Below are 18,455 nucleotides of genomic sequence, written 5' to 3' on the forward strand. Positions count from 1 at the left end.
TCATAAATCCATCCCTATTCATTTTGGAGCTGACACAATTCACTGACTGCAAATTATTTGGCAACTATTTTGATAACTTATAAATCGTATAAGTCATTTCTCAAACAAAACATCCCTGTACTCCACCTTAAGAATTGTTTAATTTGCTGCTTTCTCTGTCTTTTGTGACTGTAAATATTCTTTAGTTTTGGACCATTTGTTGTACAAATCTAGTACTTCAAAGATGTCACATTGGACTTTAGGAAACCGAACAAATGATGAACTAATCAAGATGGTAATTGGAAGATTCAGTCAATGTGGGAAAATTACAGATTCTTTAAACCAGTTGCATATTTTAATGTACAACCTACACTACACTACACAGGTCTCAGCAAATATTCTAATTTATTTCCTGAAGTTGTTCAGGGCATCTGTGGAAGAATTAATTTGAGTTCAATCAATCACTTAAAAAAAAAAAAAAAAAAAAAAAAAACCATCAATCATCATTAGACTCCTCTTAGAACAAACCACTAAACAAGGATTTAGTCTGGCTTTTCTAAGCAACACAAACAAGAAGTAAAGTCTCCTAATGGTGCACTGAGCTTGTGGGTGTTTTCCTTCTGCCGGCGAGCTTCTTGCTATTTTAAGCCAAAAGAAAAGTCAGCCTATAAAAAAAACACTTCACAATGACAGAACCGTCAGAGTGAAGCCAAAAAAGGTCACTACAGTCCACAGCGAGTCTAACGCAAACACTGCTTCAACTAAACCATGAGACGCCAGCGTGGAAACTGTGCAGACAATTTCCGAAGACAAAGGCAACTGCTCCTGCCAATCTCTGATGCGCAGAGGAGCACGTGTGCTTCCAGTTAGCAGGCCTTTTAGAGACTGAATTAATGTCACAGAATGTCCTTTGACTTGTGACTTTTACTGCTGCGGTGGTAATTGAACACAGTGACAATAAAGTTATATTTTAAGATGAATTACATTTACATTTGGCTGTGTTCTGTCATTAGGCTGGATGGGTTGTCACTCTTGCCATAAGATTTTGATCCAAACATGTGGAGTAAAGCTGCAGAGTGATAAAAACTTTTGGACGTGCTGTGCTCCAGCTCTCCGGTCAAGTAGCTTTAAATGTCTTTGAAGATGAAGACGCCATTCAAGTGTCAGTTCAAACAAATGTGCTTTCTGGATCTTTCAAATATTTCAAAAATGAGTCAAACATTCAATTTAGACTTTTTAACATGTTTTTCTAAAGATTTGCACACTTGAGGGCACACACCACACACTATGTTAAGTGGCAATTTTAAGCAGATATCTAATCTAGTGCCCGGCTGTTTTCAAATACTCACAAGTAAATAATATCCGTATATTCAAACTGTCCCAGTAATAAACCCCATTCATACAGTATGAGATGTTTACTGATACAAATGTAATGCATGTGTCACCTCAGGCAAAACTCATTAAACCTGTTTTATTCCAGTGATATCAGTCTGTACGTTACAATGCACATGTCAATCAATAGAAATTACCAAACTTATTACCCTAATATCATGATGTAAGGCCCCTGGATTGTGTCTCTGCTTGCAATCTGTAGTGGTGTGAAGGGTTGTGTTTACTACTCTTCTTACAGCTCCTGTAACATATGTGAGGTCACCATTTAAAGTAATCAGAAACAGAGGGAGTGACGGTGAGAGCAGCCAGCAGTTGGTTGTTTTACTGGTTTGGGCTACACCACAAACCATCTTAAAATAAATAGACAATTTTACGGTGTCCGTTCTACCTCTAGTGGCAAGCATGGCTGGCAATAGGTGTAATTCAACTGAAATTTTCAGTTGAGCTACAAGAAGTTGAAATAGTTTCAAGGGTGCTGTAAGAGTAAACTGCAGCCGAAACCAAAATGTGCTCTGACAGCAGAAACAGTTCTGCAGTGCCTCTATCTCACAGGCCTGGTTCGAGTTTTTCAAATATATTTCCAGATGCGGAGCAGAGACGCCTGAATGAGAGTCTGCATAATGATAAAGTGACGCTGTTGCTGTTTGACTGAACACTGTAACACATGCAGAGGAAGGGGCAAACACTTTGAGAGGAAAAAAAAAGAGCTTTGTGATGAAATCTCACCTGATGTTAGAAAGTTTGCAAAAGCAGCTACCTGGTTGAATAGATGTAATGAAAGATCCCCAGACAACCCACCAGTTACAAAAAAAAAAAAAAAACAACACAAACACTGCTGCAAGGGGCGTTGTCAGCTTTTACAGCCCTAGCGTGACACAACTCATGCAACCGCTAAGCCATGACCTAGCCACAGAGCATGAGGCATTCGCCAGTATATAACCACAACTCAAGCAGCACACAAATGTGTGCAGTATTTCCACATGTTGCTATATCTCTATGTTAGAAAACAATGGAAATGCATGAATAAACAATCACATTTCTCCAGGAAAGACATTTCATTGTCTCTTGAAAAGCACAATCAGAGATGTTGCCATGTGGATTTCTGTTAAAAGCAAGTCATTGTTATAATAATTAGAATCTTATGAGAAACTGCACACCTAATTGTGGACTTTAAATATTACTGAACACATTACAGTGTCATTGAAATGCCACAGAATTCAATGATACTTTGAAAACCATCCTTCTGAATTCATGAGGTTTGAGCTTCACACTTTGTTTTCATAATTCAAACAGATTTCAATCAATTTCAAGACTTATCATAAGTAATGAAGCGTTCAATATTCAAAAGACAAATATTAAATTATTCATACTTTTGTGGTTGGTGAAATTCAGGCAGCAAAATTCAAAATGAAAAATTCAAACTTCCACATTTGAGCTACAGTGGTGACTTCATTGGACAAAACGTTACCTCACAGGATCAAGGTCAGATCGATCGGGATGTTCAAGTTCAAATTCTTCAGCTTGTATTTTTGTGGCTTAATTTCACTGACCCAATTTGAGGAATTTGTTTTCAGATCTGAACTTGACTAACTAAGGGTTAAGGATGTTCTTGGTTGGGAAGAAACATGCCTTGTGTAATACTTTTCTATTTATGTACCACATGCAGCTTTATCTTCAATAAAGTATTGTAAAAATAAAATATATAATTAAAATGGCCATGGAAGCTCCATCAGATTACACTTAGCTGTGCTAATACATTTCATAAACGGCCTTAGGTTCTTTGGTTTCACAACCGAATCATGTAAAAATTTAATGAGCAAAGTGGAAAAGCTTTGATTTAAAAAGGTGCACAAAGGAGGGTCCACTCTTAATATTACCTCAGTTCAGCAGAAATATTGACTTTCTAAAAAATGTTTTCAACACAAATTTACTTTTTTTTTTTTTTAATTTTTATCTAAGGATCATGACTTATTTACTAATCTGCTGATAATGATGGAATAATAACTCTTATGTCCATACTTTTCTCCAGTTTTGCTCATTAAGTATACTGTGGGTAATGATTCAGAAAACATACTGAAAGTTACATATTTTAACTGTACCCTGCTTGTGCTAAACCAGGCCATTAAAATGTTTATTTCACTGTGCCTTCAAAGTTCACAGATGTCATTAACAGTAACTCACCTCCTCCTCTTTCCAGGTTACCATGTGGCGTTGTTGGATGCCCTTCATCTTGGCCTGGGTATCCATGGCAACCCCAACGCTCTGCCAAAGTGGGGATGGTGATTGGGGTTCAGGCTTTGACATTTATTCAACCATAATGGCCACCAATGACACATCGCAAGCAGCTGGTGATGAGCCTGCAAGGTTGAAAAACACCCATGACTGGATCACATCAGCAGCATTTTCACCATCACCCTCACCTACGCTGCACTATGAGCCCCAACCGGACAAGTGCTCGGTCCACTTCAGCACTAACACTGCTTCAGCACGGAGGCTTAAGGCCCAGAAAGAGGAGCTGGCTTATCTGCAGGCCATCCAGCATGGAAACAAGGCAGTGATGGAGAACTTGGTGCAGTTTGTGGAGGCAGAGCTGGGAGAACAGCGTTATGAAGATGTGATCAAGGAAAATGTCATCGGCATCCATGAGGACCACAAGAGCTGCCACGAGGTGGTAGAGAAAGCTGAAGAAGATCTAGAGAAGCAGCTGGAGGGAGACGTGTTGGACGCCATTGCTGGGATGCAGAAGTGAGTGCAGTAAATCAGATGTGTTGAGCTTCAGAAAGATAATGGCTGAAATGTAGAGAGAGCAGCTAAAAATGACTAGTTCTTGTTTGTTGGTGAACAAGGTCTTTGTTAAAAGGAGATTTGCCTTTTATCAGACAGCTGAAAACAATAACTGATATTTGACATCCAGACTTTGACTTCATCAGTAGGTGCTGGGACTATACTGTCTAGTTAGCATTTTCAATGTGTGATCTGTGTGAGCGCCACCAACCGCTCCCAGCAAAGCCCCTTCATTTACAGTAATGAATTCAGAATTTAGTGCAAGGAGATTGGCAATGCCAAAACAACCAGTCAGTTCACTGATTAGTCCATTAACAGAAGATTTATCTACAACATTTTTGGCAGCATTTTATGCCTTTATTAGATTACTAATAGAGAGAGAGAGATGACCAGGAATGAGTGAACAGAGTGAGACCATTGCACTTCCTGGTCAGCACCTCAACCCCAGGACCACCCGGGTGCTCAACAACTGTTTAAGTTGTCTGTTCTGTATTTTACTGTAAATTCACTGTCTGGGTTTTGGACTCTCTTTCAACCCAACCTGTCGAGGCAGATGGCCGCCCACCCTGAGTCTGGTTCTGCTCGAGGTTTCTGCCTCTTGAAAGGAAGTTGTTCCTTGCCACTGTTGCCAAGCGCTTGCTCGTGGTGGGAATTGTTGGGTCTCTGTACTCAATATTACGAAGAGTATGGTCTAGACCTGCTCTATATGTAGAGTGCCTTGAGATAACTTCTGTGATTTGGTATATATATATATACCTATATACTGTAAATAAAAAAATAACTTGACTTGACTGATGGTTGGACAAAAGAGCAGACTGATTCACAAAGCAACTCCACTTGGGCTCTGGGGAATTGTGGCAGCCATTGACAGTTAACAGATTAATTGTTAATAAAAATAATCATTAGTTGGGGCCCTAGAGATGAATCAGTCTGAATGTGGTAATTCGCCTGACATGCAGCAGCATGCCTTTTAAAAAAGGCTGAGGTACCTAAAGCATTCACATTCATTTGCCACGTACAAAGTGGCCTAAGGACCATTTATGTCTAGACATACAAATATTGCACATTATGGTGGACCTCTAAAATGACTATCTATTTTTTTACAAATTGCAATAAATGTGTTGCAAAATTACCCTCTCCCTCTTGTTGCCAGCGTTAGGCTTTAATGTTTGTGATTTCTTTAACACTATATATGATTCTGACTTTCCTGTTACTCAATCTTTCCAATCACTTAACCAGCTTTAAGAGCTGCCATATGCCTCTTATAACGTATATAATACTCGGCTCTTCCACTTACTCAGTCTCTCTGTTTCTTCCTCCCCTTCACTCCACCTGGTGACCTGGATTGTTCCGTCTTCTGGAGCAGAATCAGAGAGGAGTCCTTGGCTTTTGAAGACATGCTTCGTGCTGCAGCAGACATTGCCAACAGGCTAGAGAGCTCATCACAGGCCCTGCAGGCCTCATTCACCAAGCAGCTGAAAGACATAATCAAAATCCATCACTAAGGAAGTGTTGAAAAGCTTTTAAAACTGTTCATACATCATCCCATTACTCATGGATGTTGTTTGATATCCTGCGTGAGACCTAGAAAAAGAGAAATGAACCTTCCTGCAATTCTATTCTTTTTTTCTTTTTTTTTTTTTTTTTTAATTTACCCATGTGTTCTTTGCAGCACTGAGATACATTACACCAACTGCAAGAATAATGAAAGACGAAGCTCTGACAGGATGGTTGATAACTTCACATCATGTGAATGATGACAGAAAATAGCAAAGAAATTTTGGGTGAAAAAATAAATACGTTTCCCTTTCAAAGAAGTGATAACCCCGTAACCCATAAAATTTTATTTTCCATGCATCATTTGTGGAATTCGTGAGGTCAAACATGGCAACAGTATGTGGCGCAGCTTTGAGCCAAGTTGAGTGTTTATGGATCAAACTAGATTGGCCTTCAGAGACCAAACATAATGACTCCGTTAGTCTTCTCCAGAGGAAGCTATGGATCGGCCATCTGGTTCCAGGGTGAGGATGGAGGCCAGGATAGAGTGTTTCAATGGAGATTTTGCTTTTGCAACAAAATAAGAAGCAGACTGCAACAGGGACAGCTTTGTTATACAGGGATATCTGTTGTCTAGAGAAGACTATGCAATAACCTGTGGATGAGGGATAAGAAATTGTATAATGATTTGACAGTTCCTGTCATTGGGAAGAAAAATGCAGGAACACACCATCAGAAAACTTGATACAGCACTTAAAACACAGAAACTCTGACTATGCACATTGTTTTAAAAAAATGCTTGCAAGATTATAAGTGTTTGTTGGATTTATCAATTCAAACATGAGAACAAAGCTTTAGTTTTGTTCCATTGTTAATCCTGCCACTACTCATGGGAGGGAATGCCTTGATATTTGTGATCATAAAATGTGTAATAATATGAATTTGTACAATGTATGATATGAAGACTGTATGATCCAGTAAACAGCAACAAACAACAAATTTGCCTTTTTATTTATTGTTTTTGAAAACTTGTTTTGAAAAAATGTTTTCTGTTGCCATTTGTTGTCATGCTTGCGCAACTTCTACTCTCACATTGATATTTTGGGAGAAACTAAAACTTCTCAAAGCATATTCAGTCACCTAGTCTGCCCTCTAGCTGTTATCCATAGAAAAATCCCACAGACGTTTGGTCAGCTGCATGTGTCACTCATCATTTAATGTTCAATTAAACAAATGATCAGTCAGTCTGAACTCTTTTGAAGGAAACAGGTTCTAATAACTGGTCGACCATTTCCCATACCTGCAAGTTACAACTTTAACAGTGAATCCGTGTGTGCGTGTGTGTCTGTGTGTGTCTGTGTGCGTGCCTGTGCATGTGAAAGAGAGTGAGCAAGAGAGAGACAGGAGGAGGGACTGTTATAGGTACAAGAGGAAAGACAGGAAGCACTCAGATGTAACCTGTCCTCTCAGGGTGGATGATGCCGTTTTGCGGACCTAATGAACCAGACTGGTAACTCACAATGATTCTAATCATAGAAAAGAGCTAATTTAAGGTTTTAAATGGACATCAAAGTCTTAGATCAGGCCACCAGGGACGCGTAAATTCTTGGCACAATACGCAAAAAGGTGGAATTGTTTGGATAATGTATTACTCAGCAACAAACCGGATTATTTTCGGTTATTTAATTTCTTGAGACCAGCCTTGTATCAGTTCCATGAACTGGTAGTTAAGTCTGCAAAATAAACCAGCTGTAAGCTACAGTGTTACGCTGCCGCTCCCTGATTCAGCACCAAGTGATGGATAGCTCTCCGACTGAGTGCGCGGAAACAGACTCGCTCTCATCCTCTCTGAACAGAGCTCAAAGTGCGCAGGGAGACACGTCCATCGATGCCGACATTTAGGGAAAAGGCACCAAAGTTATTCAGGCAGACTATCGTCATACTCTCTCCCCGCCCACAGATATAAAGCCGGCTATTGTGACATTAGTGGTGGAGTTTTCCTGACATGCCTCCCAGCTGCGAAGATGACAGATTTTGCTCACACATCACGGTTTCGAGATAACGTTTTGATAGCGGACGGAAACACCTCCGTGCTCTCCGGGGAAGTTGGACTCCTCTTTACCACCAGAGAACAAAATGGGATACAACCACCTGTTCTCTTTATGGACGGCTGTTGTGTGGCCGCTACTCCTCTCTGGGTCAGGTAAGTACTTTTGAAAAATGTTCACTGCGCCTTTCAACAAATGAAAAAGTACATTACACATGTCACCAACGTCATGACAACGTGAATTAAAATGTTTAAGGCGACATTTTACAAGAGTACTGTGCTAATTCTGAAAGAGTGTGAGTACTGCATGTTCTACAATTTACTAAACGATAAACTTTTACATTAAAATGGTCCCAAAAGTATCTAAGTGTACCCTACCGCTCATGACTGTTAACACCACAACTCCCACGAGCCTCCTCTCACGATCATATAATTAATCGTCGCGCGCAAATCTACTTAAAGCGCCTCGTGCAAAAGTATGTGTCGCATCTTAGCAGAGTGATACAACGTCCCATCACTGATTAATGTTGTCCCTCAGCATAAACGCGACCACCAGAGCTGAACTGCGAGAGAAAACTGTTTCTCTCCACTGCGTTTAAATTTAGGAAGACCTCTATGTCCTGCTTTTACAGCGGAGAGAGTAAATTCATTATCCTTTACTCGACCGTACAATATAGAAACTGCCAAAGACAAGCAGTGTACTTCTAAAAAAATAAATAATAAAAAAATCACAGTCCTCTGAACACACTCAGTAAATATTTCACACAATCTGCTACAACAGGTGTCATATTTATGTTTCAACAAGACAAAGATGCATATTTATAGTCAGAATATGGAGGGTTCAAGCCCAGAGATAATTCCTGATTTGCCTCACTTTTTGTTAGAAAATAAAAACTATTATGATACTGGATCTGTTGTGCACATTTTCAAGATCTTTTTCTGGACATATTGTGGAAACTGTTTAGAATTTCAATCCATCAGGCTTGACAGTGGAAGTAGGGGCGGCTTGATATGGAAGTCAATTCAGGTGCTGTTACAAGGACCTGGGCTATTTAACATGTCTAGTGTCCTTTCATTCAAATGCAAGCAAGGATTGTGTGCACAATCTGCAGTGTAAGATAACATATGTGGTCTTGTGACATAAGCACAGCCTATGTGCCCTCCTTCCATCTCTACATGCTACAGCAGTCATATGTGCTGGTTCTTCACCTCATGCCAATGTACTTCTCATTACAGCAATGACAGAGTTCAGCTTTCCTACTTGAGCTCTGCAATTTTAGTCAACTCACAGAAAATTGTTGCATGCTGGTCTTTTTTTTTTTTACTGAACTTTTTTACTGTAAGTATTTGACAGCCCAATTTCGCCAAGAGCGCCTCTGGCCTGAGAAGCTGCTGACTCGATCATCCAAACTGGTCAGTGTTTCGAGCACCTCGCCAAGAGGCTTGGCCACAGTCCAACATCCATGTCCCAGTGTGCTGGACGTTGGAGGTGTCATCTCAAGTCTCTGCTGGCAGGAGGCTTTGATCTATGGCACCCAACAGCCTTTTTTCAAGCTCCACATCTGGTCCCTCCCAGATGTACGGACACCGCGCTCGCCTTGACTGTCAAGAGAGCAGATAAGAAGCCTCTTGTGCATGAGTGTTTGTCAGATTGAAATTAGTTCATGATGGCAGATGAGCACATGTGTACCTTGGTGAATTCACATAATATTTACCATGTCGATGTCTGCTTTCTACCAACTACTCCTAGATATTGGACTGTTTTGTATATTGGACCAGTCTGTTAAAGCCCCTCAAGCCAAGCTGTTAGCATAGGCAATCAATCATGCAAGCAGAATTGCATTTATCCTTCTGGTTAGCTCTGTGCAGCATTTTAGCCCCTTACCTCCTACAGTTAAAGGTTGTGAGGACTTGTCAATGTTGTCATCAGAACTACAACTCACCCATGGACAGGTAATGATGTGGCCTTGGCTAAGCAACTATGACTGCTGCCAGATGTGGGTGGTCCAAGGTCTTGTTTTCAGATCCTTGATGGTAGCACACATCGTTGGGCTGCATTATACCCTTGCAATGTCAAACAGAGCTCTAGAGGGAGTTGGGTGTTAACGGCATGTAAACCAATTAGAATTAAAAAAAATTTGTATTGATTTTTGAAGTTTGGCTTTGGTGTGATGATTCCATGAGTTTTCTTTCTGTACAATAAACATTCAACAAATTTCATCTGTTTGCAAAAATATGATTACTTAAAGTAATAGTTTGACATTTTGGAAAATACCCTTATTCGCTTCCTTGCTGAGAATTAGATGGGGAAATCAGTACTAAGACTTAAATGAAAAAATTACAAATTGCCATTTTTAAGGTTTTATTGTCAGATTATTTTGTGCATAAAATGCCAATTTGTCTCCTTTACATTTTTGTTTTTGTATAGATTAAACAAACAAGATATGACATGGTAATTAGTGAACTTTAAAGGTGCTAGTATGGGGATTTTGTTACCTTTGCTAAACGAATTATCTGATGGCCGTATTCTCATATTTAATGTAAAGATTTGAAAGGGGTATCAATCGTCTCATCTACTTCTCTGCAAGAACGTGAATAAGCATTTTCCTAAAGATGTTGAACGATTACTTGGAGAGTAAAACACCAAAGTCTGACCAAGTGTAAATCAGTGTAAATCATCCAATCTGATGATAGGTAACAAGTAACTGCAGTACAATAAGGCCAAAGATATGTTTGAAGTAGTTCAGAAATGGTGCCACTTTTACATAGTTTAACAGAATAGTTTGCCATAATTTGTATATTCTGGTCAGGAGTCTTCAGAAAAACTAAATTTCCAAAACCCCAGAATCAAACACATTGTTACCCTCTGCTTCAGGTGAAAACTGTCAGCTAATTGTTTTATGCATCAGTTGTAATACAGAGTGACAGACAGCTCAACAATAAACACCCTGCACTACTGAGAAATTAGCTCACCTCCACTTAACACTAGCAAGTAATGATGTGTGTAATTGACTCTGACTACATTGATGAAGGTGGAAGCGGTAATCCCCAAGGGCCGGGATTCCTGTCTATTTCCATGCTATTCACACTGCAGAAAAATTATACAGTGACTCAGTCTGAGATTGTGTGCAAATCTGTCTAGACTGCATATACAAAATCAATTTGATTAAGCTACCTCTCACCGTGAAGCCACATGTGCATAACAATAACACTTCAGAGATAAAGAGAGAGGTTACTCTTGAAATGGTGTCGATGTTGAGGGAGGAGAGATAATTCCCCAGTCTCCACCAGCTCACCTTGCGAGATTTTAGCAGGCAACCCTCACGGGGAGCTCAGATCAAGAGATCAAAAGATTTGCTAAGATGCAGAAAAGTCGATAAGACTTTACCAAGAAAAGTCTAAGATGTTTCGAGTAGGCTTGTGTGCAGAGACGCAAGATGTTCGCAACACTCACCCTCACTCCCAAAAGCCACAATATCATGCCAGTCTGATTTACTGCTGTTTGTTAAGTGAGGATTAGGGGAGACATGGAAGAGAGAACATGGATATGATCCCTATATACTGTGCAACTCCCTTACTCCTGTCCTCTTCCATTTAATTATTATGTTCCCTGTATATCTTACCTGTTAAATGCCAACAAAACAAAGCCGGGAGTTAAAACCGCTCAAACGACCTTGATGTCAAAATATCAAAAAAAAAAAACGGAAGTTTGGTTTTCAGAAATTTCATTCATAGAACATTGAATAAATGTCACAAATTTATAAATTTCATTACTCCCTTAATGTATCTCTCTTCTATAAAGATTTCAATCAAAATAGAAGGTATGGTTTAAAATAGTAGCTATAATGTGTCCACAGTTCTCTGTCACGAGAAGACGCACTCCCACGCTGAGGATGAGCTCTTCAAGACGCTGTTTGCTGGTTACAACAAGTGGTCGAGACCAGTGCCAAACATTTCTGATGTAGTCATTGTCAAGTTTGGACTGTCCATAGCACAGCTCATTGACGTGGTGAGTCTTTAAGTATAGATTGTTGATATGTTCAGCATGTTTGTCCAATTTATATAGCACATTTAAACAATAAGATGTTATACAAGCTCTTTTTGGTTGCAGCTGCTGCTTTTATTGTGATTCTTTTAAAATCATAGCTATGTTACTAAATATTTTACACAGTTAATGTTTTATTATTTTAAAAATAAAAGTCACATTAAAAGGCCTCATACTACAGGTTATTCTCTCTTTGAAAGTTTCATTTGAAAACATGTATTTTGTATAAGACTTTGGTTCACAATGGATTCCACTGTCAGACTAAGTAGAAGACAGAATTTTTTTTCAAGTGCAATAACCTATCCTTAGAGTTTTAATCAATATGATTAATAATTCTATTGTCCTCCCTATACTTAGCAAAACTTGGCACTTGGCATGTTTAATGCTATATGCGGTTTTTCCACTGCATGTTTTTGCATTTTTACATACAGTAGAGAAAACAAACTTTGAAAAAAAAAACTACATTATGCACTCTGTGCCATGTCACAGGGTGTGACACAAACTGTTTCAGAACTCTTCACATCCATCAAGTAATAGAAGTTCCTGCAAGCTATATTTGGGTCTGCTTTGACAATCCTCCAGACACCTCTCACATATATTCTTCTGGCCTGAACCGAGAGTTGACAGCCTTAACTCAGTCTCTGTGTCTCTGTCTGTCTCTGTCTGTCTTCTTCTGTGGTGTGTGTGTGTGTGTGTGTGTGTGTGTGTGTGTGTGTGTGTGTGTGTGTGTGTGTCTGTCTGTGTGTGTGTGTGTGTGTGTGTGTGTGTGTCTGTCTGTCTGTCTGTCTGTCTGTTAGGATGAGAAGAACCAGATGATGACAACCAATGTGTGGCTTAAACAGGTTAGAAATTAAATATGTCAGTGTTCATTTATTATTAAGATTGTTTCTCAAAGAGGGGATATGATGATATAAAATATTAAAAACATGACATTTGACAATGTTTATGAAGAATTGAATGACTTTTATGACAATTAAATAAAGAATCACAGCCCCCTAAAGCACCTCTTTTGTTTGTATCTCCCAGGAGTGGAACGACTACAAGCTTCGCTGGAGACCGTCTGACTATGACAATGTGACGTCCATAAGAGTGCCATCAGAGCTCATATGGGTACCAGACATCGTCCTCTATAACAAGTAAATATCACTCAATTTGCAGATTATTATGTTGATTAACTGACTGATGCTAAAAAACACCAAAGATTGGCCAATTTGCCAGAGCATGAGCAAATTGCTTCAGGCATTCAGTTTATTGTCATAGAAAACAAAGAAAATCAACAAATATTCATATTTGAGATTCTTGGTCCAGCTATTGTTTTTAGTTTTGCTTTCAAAATTAGTTTTGAAATTATAAATTATTATTTGTAATTTAAATTATTATTCAAATGATTGAATAATCTGTCCGTTAACTAATCAATAAATTGACTAATCTATACAGCTCTGCTTAACATAAGCACAATATTTAAGGGGTTTCATGATCAGGTCACAGCAACTATTTCTATTTGTTATACTGAAAATGTAATGTAAGGGTTATTCTAAAACAGTGAGTGTTTGTAATGTTGCACATAAACAACAACTGTCAACTCACACTGGTTCAAATAGATGCCGCTTGACTGGATGATATCTGGTAGGAGGATGGCACCATCTAGTGGACTCACAACATAAATGTTGTGCTTTGTGAGGATTTCTATAACTTGTCACTTTGGATTACAAATTACATTACAGGTTACTTTTCCTGCATCTGTCACTTCTACTATAGTTGCAGTTCATTTTGGCAAAAATGAAGACAACCTATAAACATGTATTACTTTAGTGTGAAATCTATTGTGTTATGAAATTTACCACTTTCAATGTATCTCTCCTCCCTCCTCCTAAATTCACCTCATGGAGATTAAACTGAGAAAGGTTGATGATGGAGCTCTGCTCCACGGAGCTTGTGTAATCACAGTCTGTAAGTGAAATTAAAAAAGGTGTGAGACTGATGAAATGATAAGGACTCGTCATTGCGTTTCCAGCAGGAGCTATTATCACCATTAAAGCGATGAATGGAGGGGAGATTACCTCAGAAGATTATTATTTGGGAAATCATAACACTTTTTCACTGCGCGGTTTCTAAAAGGAAAAAAAAAGGCGGTGGCAGGACTTCTCACAGTCCAGGGTGTGATTGCTTATCTGCTATTTTAGCTTCTGTTCAGCCAGATATTTAAAACTGAGCTCTCATACTGTATGTCACCATCACTCATATGATGACCTCTGCTTTTCCAGTGCTGACGGTGAGTTTGCTGTGACTCACATGACAAAAGCTCACCTATTCCACACGGGTAAAGTTCGCTGGGTCCCGCCTGCTATTTACAAGAGCTCCTGCAGCATCGACGTCACCTTCTTCCCCTTTGATCAGCAGAACTGTAAAATGAAGTTTGGTTCTTGGACCTATGACAAGGCCAAGATTGACTTGGAGCGAATTGAAAACACTGTGGACCTCAACAACTACTGGGAGAGCGGTGAATGGGCCATCATCAATGCTGTGGGAACGTACAATACAAAGAAATACGACTGCTGCCATGAGATCTACCCAGACATCACCTACTTCTTCATCATCCGAAGGCTTCCCTTGTTTTACACCATCAACCTCATCATCCCATGTTTGCTGATCTCTTGCCTCACTGTCTTGGTTTTCTATCTGCCCTCAGACTGTGGAGAGAAGATCACCCTTTGCATCTCTGTGCTGCTGTCCCTCACTGTCTTCCTTCTCCTCATCACAGAGATCATACCGTCCACATCTCTCGTCATCCCTCTCATCGGCGAATACCTCCTATTCACCATGATTTTCGTCACCCTGTCCATCGTAATCACTGTCTTTGTGCTCAATGTGCACCATCGCTCTCCCAGCACTCACAAGATGCCCCACTGGGTCCACTCAGTGTTCCTGGACCTGATCCCACGCTGGCTGTTCATGCGACGGCCCGCACCAGATGGCCGGCGTCGCAGGCTGTTGCTGCTCCAGCAGGAAGCAGCGGCCGAGCGGCGGCAGGGCCGAATAGCTGGGAACAAATCTGGCAACTGCCTCAGCACCTCAGCTAACTGGTTACGAGATGGGACCACGTCGGAGGACCCTGAGAGAAGCTGTTACGAGGATTTAGAGCTGGGAACGCTGACGTCTTATTTCTCCTTCCGTCCCCCTTCGCCCAGACCTCCAGGATCTACTCCTCCGCCGCAACAGAAAACCCCACAGAACAGCCAGAACCGACAGGACTCAGCAGGAGGGACGAACAGACAGTTAACTGGGGCCAGAGTCAATCCCACTCAGCGGCCAACTAAAGTAGAAAATACTGTATCAGACTCAAAATTCCTGCTTTCACCAAGTGTTGTACGTGCATTAGAAGGGGTGCACTACATTGCAGACCACCTGAGGGCTGAGGACGCTGACTTCAGTGTAAGTATCAATGAAATACCACATCACTTCAAACACAATATCCTCATTTCAAAGTTTCTCTGCAAGGGTTCAGTATTTACTTCACCCTTCTCAATTACCGTACATACACTATAACTCCCTCATAGTATGAGGATCATGTGTATGAAGACATACTGTGTACTGTGCTGTAAACCACACAGCTTAAATTCACTTGGATTACTGAAGTTAAACACATGGTGAGTGATATATGTGATACATTAGTATCACTAAAATCAAGAAGATGATTATTTTGATGGGGTGGTAACCAATTGGAGCCAGTACAGTAATTTCGTACAAAGCACTGAAAGTAAATGAGGTGCAGCCATGAAAGAACTGTTTAAGACGCAGGAGGCAGAGCAGGTCAGCTGATCAGCAGCATAAGAAATATGCATGAGTATGAAAAGTAGACTTCCTGATTGAACCTCCAATAACCAATATAGTTCATTATGACAATTTCATATGTACTACTCGTCTCTCTCATTTCTTGCTTTCTCTGTTGCTCTTCACTCTACACAGGTGAAAGAGGATTGGAAGTATGTCGCCATGGTGATTGATCGCATCTTCCTGTGGATGTTCATTATTGTGTGTCTGCTTGGGACTATTGGCCTTTTCCTGCCCCCTTGGCTAGCTGGCATGATCTAGCGCTCGAGAAAAAGTGTTGAATATTTAAAAAAGAAAAAAAAAATCCACCACCACCTTCACTTGAGTGATGTTTGACATGTAAAATGTAGCTGAACTCAACTTTAACACGGGGAATGCGACTGAAGTTTGTGTAACACTGAACAGCCCAGTTTGCAGCCTCACGAGGCAACACTCTTTACATACCAACAAACCAAAACTATGAAAAACAAAAAAGAAGGACTGTGCTGTGTTTAGATCCCTCTGAATAGTGGGGCACAAACTCAATGGTCGCTACAGTGGCAAGTTTAGGATATCTCAGACTCAGATTGTCAGACTCGGCTGTCCAGACTCGGCTCAACTTTAATAGGTCTAAGTTGCACTTTGTCGTCATCCTCAGGTGTATTCCTCAACCTCACCTGTGAAGTTAGGCTGTGTTTGACCTGAATGCTAACATTAGCATGCCTGTTAGTGGCAAGCTAATGTTTAGCACAGAACATTTAGCATGTTAACATGCTAATGTTAACGTGTAAACATGCCAATATTTAGTATATATTTAGCATTAGCGTAACATGCTAGTTAAATGGCGTAGTGCCAGCATCATTTGGGTACTTTGTTACACAAATGTGATTACTTTTTTCGGTAGTTTTAGGAATTACAATTTAAAAGTCAATGACATAATTGCATTACATTTACTACTACCGTTGGCATCTGTAACGGCCGTAAGTAAACTTGGTGTCTTACCGGAGGTCAGAGGCTCGACATCAGGTTTTCGTCTCCTTGTAGCTTGTTGCTGTTTCCTTTAGACAGAGCAAACCGCTATCATCCACCGAAAGAGAAGAAATACAACTTCTGGTAACTCCAAATTTGTCTTATTGTTTTCTTCTTAGCCGCATAGCTAGCCCCTCGTATAAGCAGGAATGTCCCGGGTTTTGTTTAGATCTGGAGTATTTGTGAATGAAGGCCTTTGAGCACCAGTTAGCTGTCGATGGACAGAAGATAAGTACATACAGTGCCTCGGCTAGCTGCTCTACGAAGTGTGTGAGAGTGTGTGCTTTAGAGTTAAGGCACTAGCTGGGCTGGGTAACGTTAATAAATGTAACTAAATACTGCTGCTGTTTAATTACAAGTAAAGCAATGTGGTTGCATTTTGAAAGACCACTAAGAAACTGATTAATTGTATTTCCCAATCTAGACAGGCACTCAGTAGAGCATGCCTCTGTCAACAAACAATCTTACACATGTCTGAAATCCAGATAATAATCTGGGTCTGGAAAAGTAATTTAGTATAATTATGATCCAGATAATTATCTGGATCTGCACCAAATTGTACAGTTATAGATCTCAACACCATACATGTCTGTTTTTTGTTTTGTTTTGTTTTTTTACATCAAAATCCATAAATTATTTCTTGAAAAATTTATGAAAGTCTTGAAAAATGCCCCATTGCAATGTTAAATAATAAAAAAAATTCCTGGATCCACGCCTTTAACTGGATCGAGACTAACATTTAATTGGTACATGCCCCAATTGGCACATGCCCCATTCCTCTACTAAATTTGGTGCAAATCGGTTGAGTACTTTTTGTGAAATCTTATGGTCAAACAAACAAACAAACAGACAAACAGACATGGGTGAAACCTTCTTGGCAGAGGTAATAACTTGCTGGTCTTCAGTAGCAGGAGTCTAAAAGTACAGCCGATGCTGACATGATTTCATTCAGTACTTTTAGAGGTATCCAGCCTTGAACTGAGATGACAAGTGGACATTTAGATGTGCTGGTGGTGCTGGACCAGCAGTGACTGACTGCTACAATGTGGGTAAAAGTAATGTAGTAGAATTATGAGCAATGAAATGTTTGGCTTGTGCCAGATTGGAAAAACTCTGGTGTGTCATGAACCGCATTCAATACAAGATGAGGTGGCATTTACCTAAAGAGTTTGACCAACAGTGGCATGCTGATCTAACAGATCTTTACTATACACTAACTTGGGTCATTTGTACTGGTTTAGAAAGAATTTGCATTTTTATGGACTTTTTTTCTGGCCATGTTGCCACAATTAAACTTATTTTTGAATGATCATACACTATGTAATAAATGCCATGATGATAACAGTTGAAAAGCCTGTCATGACATTAATTGAGTGGTGTAAATGACAGATTTTCATTTCTGCAGTTGCCATAAATGATACTCATGTTCACACAGTCCTCTGCCTTACATCTTACTGGATAAAAGAGATATTTCATCTCAACTGTAGTTATTCATTTTAGTAAAAAAATCCAACATGTCAACTGTTTACTGTATACTGAAACACGCTTAAATGTTGGTAGAAACAAAGTGCAACAGGGAGCACAATAAAAGCAACAACTGTGCAAAATCATGCGACAACAGCCGTTCGACCTTTATAAAGCTTATCACCTTTTGATGAGACGGCATCAGATAAGAGCTGAACCAACTGTGTGGTAATTTGTGTTGCTGCGTGGGATTACATGACATTATTGTACAGGTGTTGCCTTTACTGTGTTTATTACCTAGAAAAAATAGATTAAAGGTTAGGTAACCTTTGCTTTAGTCATTGCTGAGTGAATTATAATAACTGCCACGTTTCCCTTTTGGCGCTTTGCTCCGTTCTTAATCTGCAC

The 18,455-nt window shown here is 39.8% G+C and overlaps 3 protein-coding genes across 3 annotated transcripts in view; 2 read left to right on the forward strand and 1 right to left on the reverse strand.

The window, feature by feature from the left end:
• Positions 1 to 3,622, reverse strand: part of baalcb (BAALC binder of MAP3K1 and KLF4 b) — a 75,983-nt gene extending 72,361 nt beyond the window's left edge. Inside the window, exon 1 of the mRNA XM_056404604.1 lies at positions 3,553 to 3,622. The gene's annotated coding sequence lies outside the window, so the exon portion shown is untranslated. The remainder of the gene's footprint in view (positions 1 to 3,552) is intronic.
• On the forward strand, positions 3,575 to 6,896 carry si:ch211-142k18.1 (uncharacterized). Its single transcript, XM_056404602.1, has 2 exons — positions 3,575 to 4,116; positions 5,522 to 6,896. The coding sequence occupies exons 1-2, from the start codon at positions 3,575 to 3,577 to the stop codon at positions 5,658 to 5,660; spliced, it is 681 nt and encodes a 226-aa protein (XP_056260577.1). The 3' UTR covers positions 5,661 to 6,896.
• A 103-nt stretch (positions 6,897 to 6,999) lies between these two features.
• On the forward strand, positions 7,000 to 17,927 carry chrna2b (cholinergic receptor, nicotinic, alpha 2b (neuronal)). The gene is made up of 6 exons (XM_056404601.1): positions 7,000 to 7,855; positions 11,557 to 11,708; positions 12,542 to 12,586; positions 12,771 to 12,880; positions 14,009 to 15,176; positions 15,711 to 17,927. Exons 1-6 carry the CDS (start codon positions 7,789 to 7,791, stop codon positions 15,834 to 15,836), a joined length of 1,668 nt encoding a protein of 555 aa, XP_056260576.1. The 5' UTR covers positions 7,000 to 7,788; the 3' UTR covers positions 15,837 to 17,927.
• The last annotated feature ends 528 nt before the right edge of the window (positions 17,928 to 18,455 follow it).

This window comes from Seriola aureovittata, chromosome 19, assembly GCF_021018895.1.
Source record: "Seriola aureovittata isolate HTS-2021-v1 ecotype China chromosome 19, ASM2101889v1, whole genome shotgun sequence".
Lineage (NCBI taxonomy): Eukaryota > Metazoa > Chordata > Actinopteri > Carangiformes > Carangidae > Seriola > Seriola aureovittata.

Bases quoted from the DNA above. Each gene is read 5' to 3' on its own strand.
- si:ch211-142k18.1 (XM_056404602.1), top strand. From the start codon at position 3,575: ATGTGGCGTTGTTGGATGCCCTTCATCTTGGCCTGGGTATCCATGGCA. The intron at 4,117-5,521 runs GTGAGTGCAGTA...CTTCTGGAGCAG, and splicing joins GCCATTGCTGGGATGCAGAA to AATCAGAGAGGAGTCCTTGG.
- chrna2b (XM_056404601.1), top strand. From the start codon at position 7,789: ATGGGATACAACCACCTGTTCTCTTTATGGACGGCTGTTGTGTGGCCG. The intron at 12,881-14,008 runs GTAAATATCACT...CTGCTTTTCCAG, and splicing joins GACATCGTCCTCTATAACAA to TGCTGACGGTGAGTTTGCTG. The intron at 15,177-15,710 runs GTAAGTATCAAT...CACTCTACACAG, and splicing joins CTGAGGACGCTGACTTCAGT to GTGAAAGAGGATTGGAAGTA.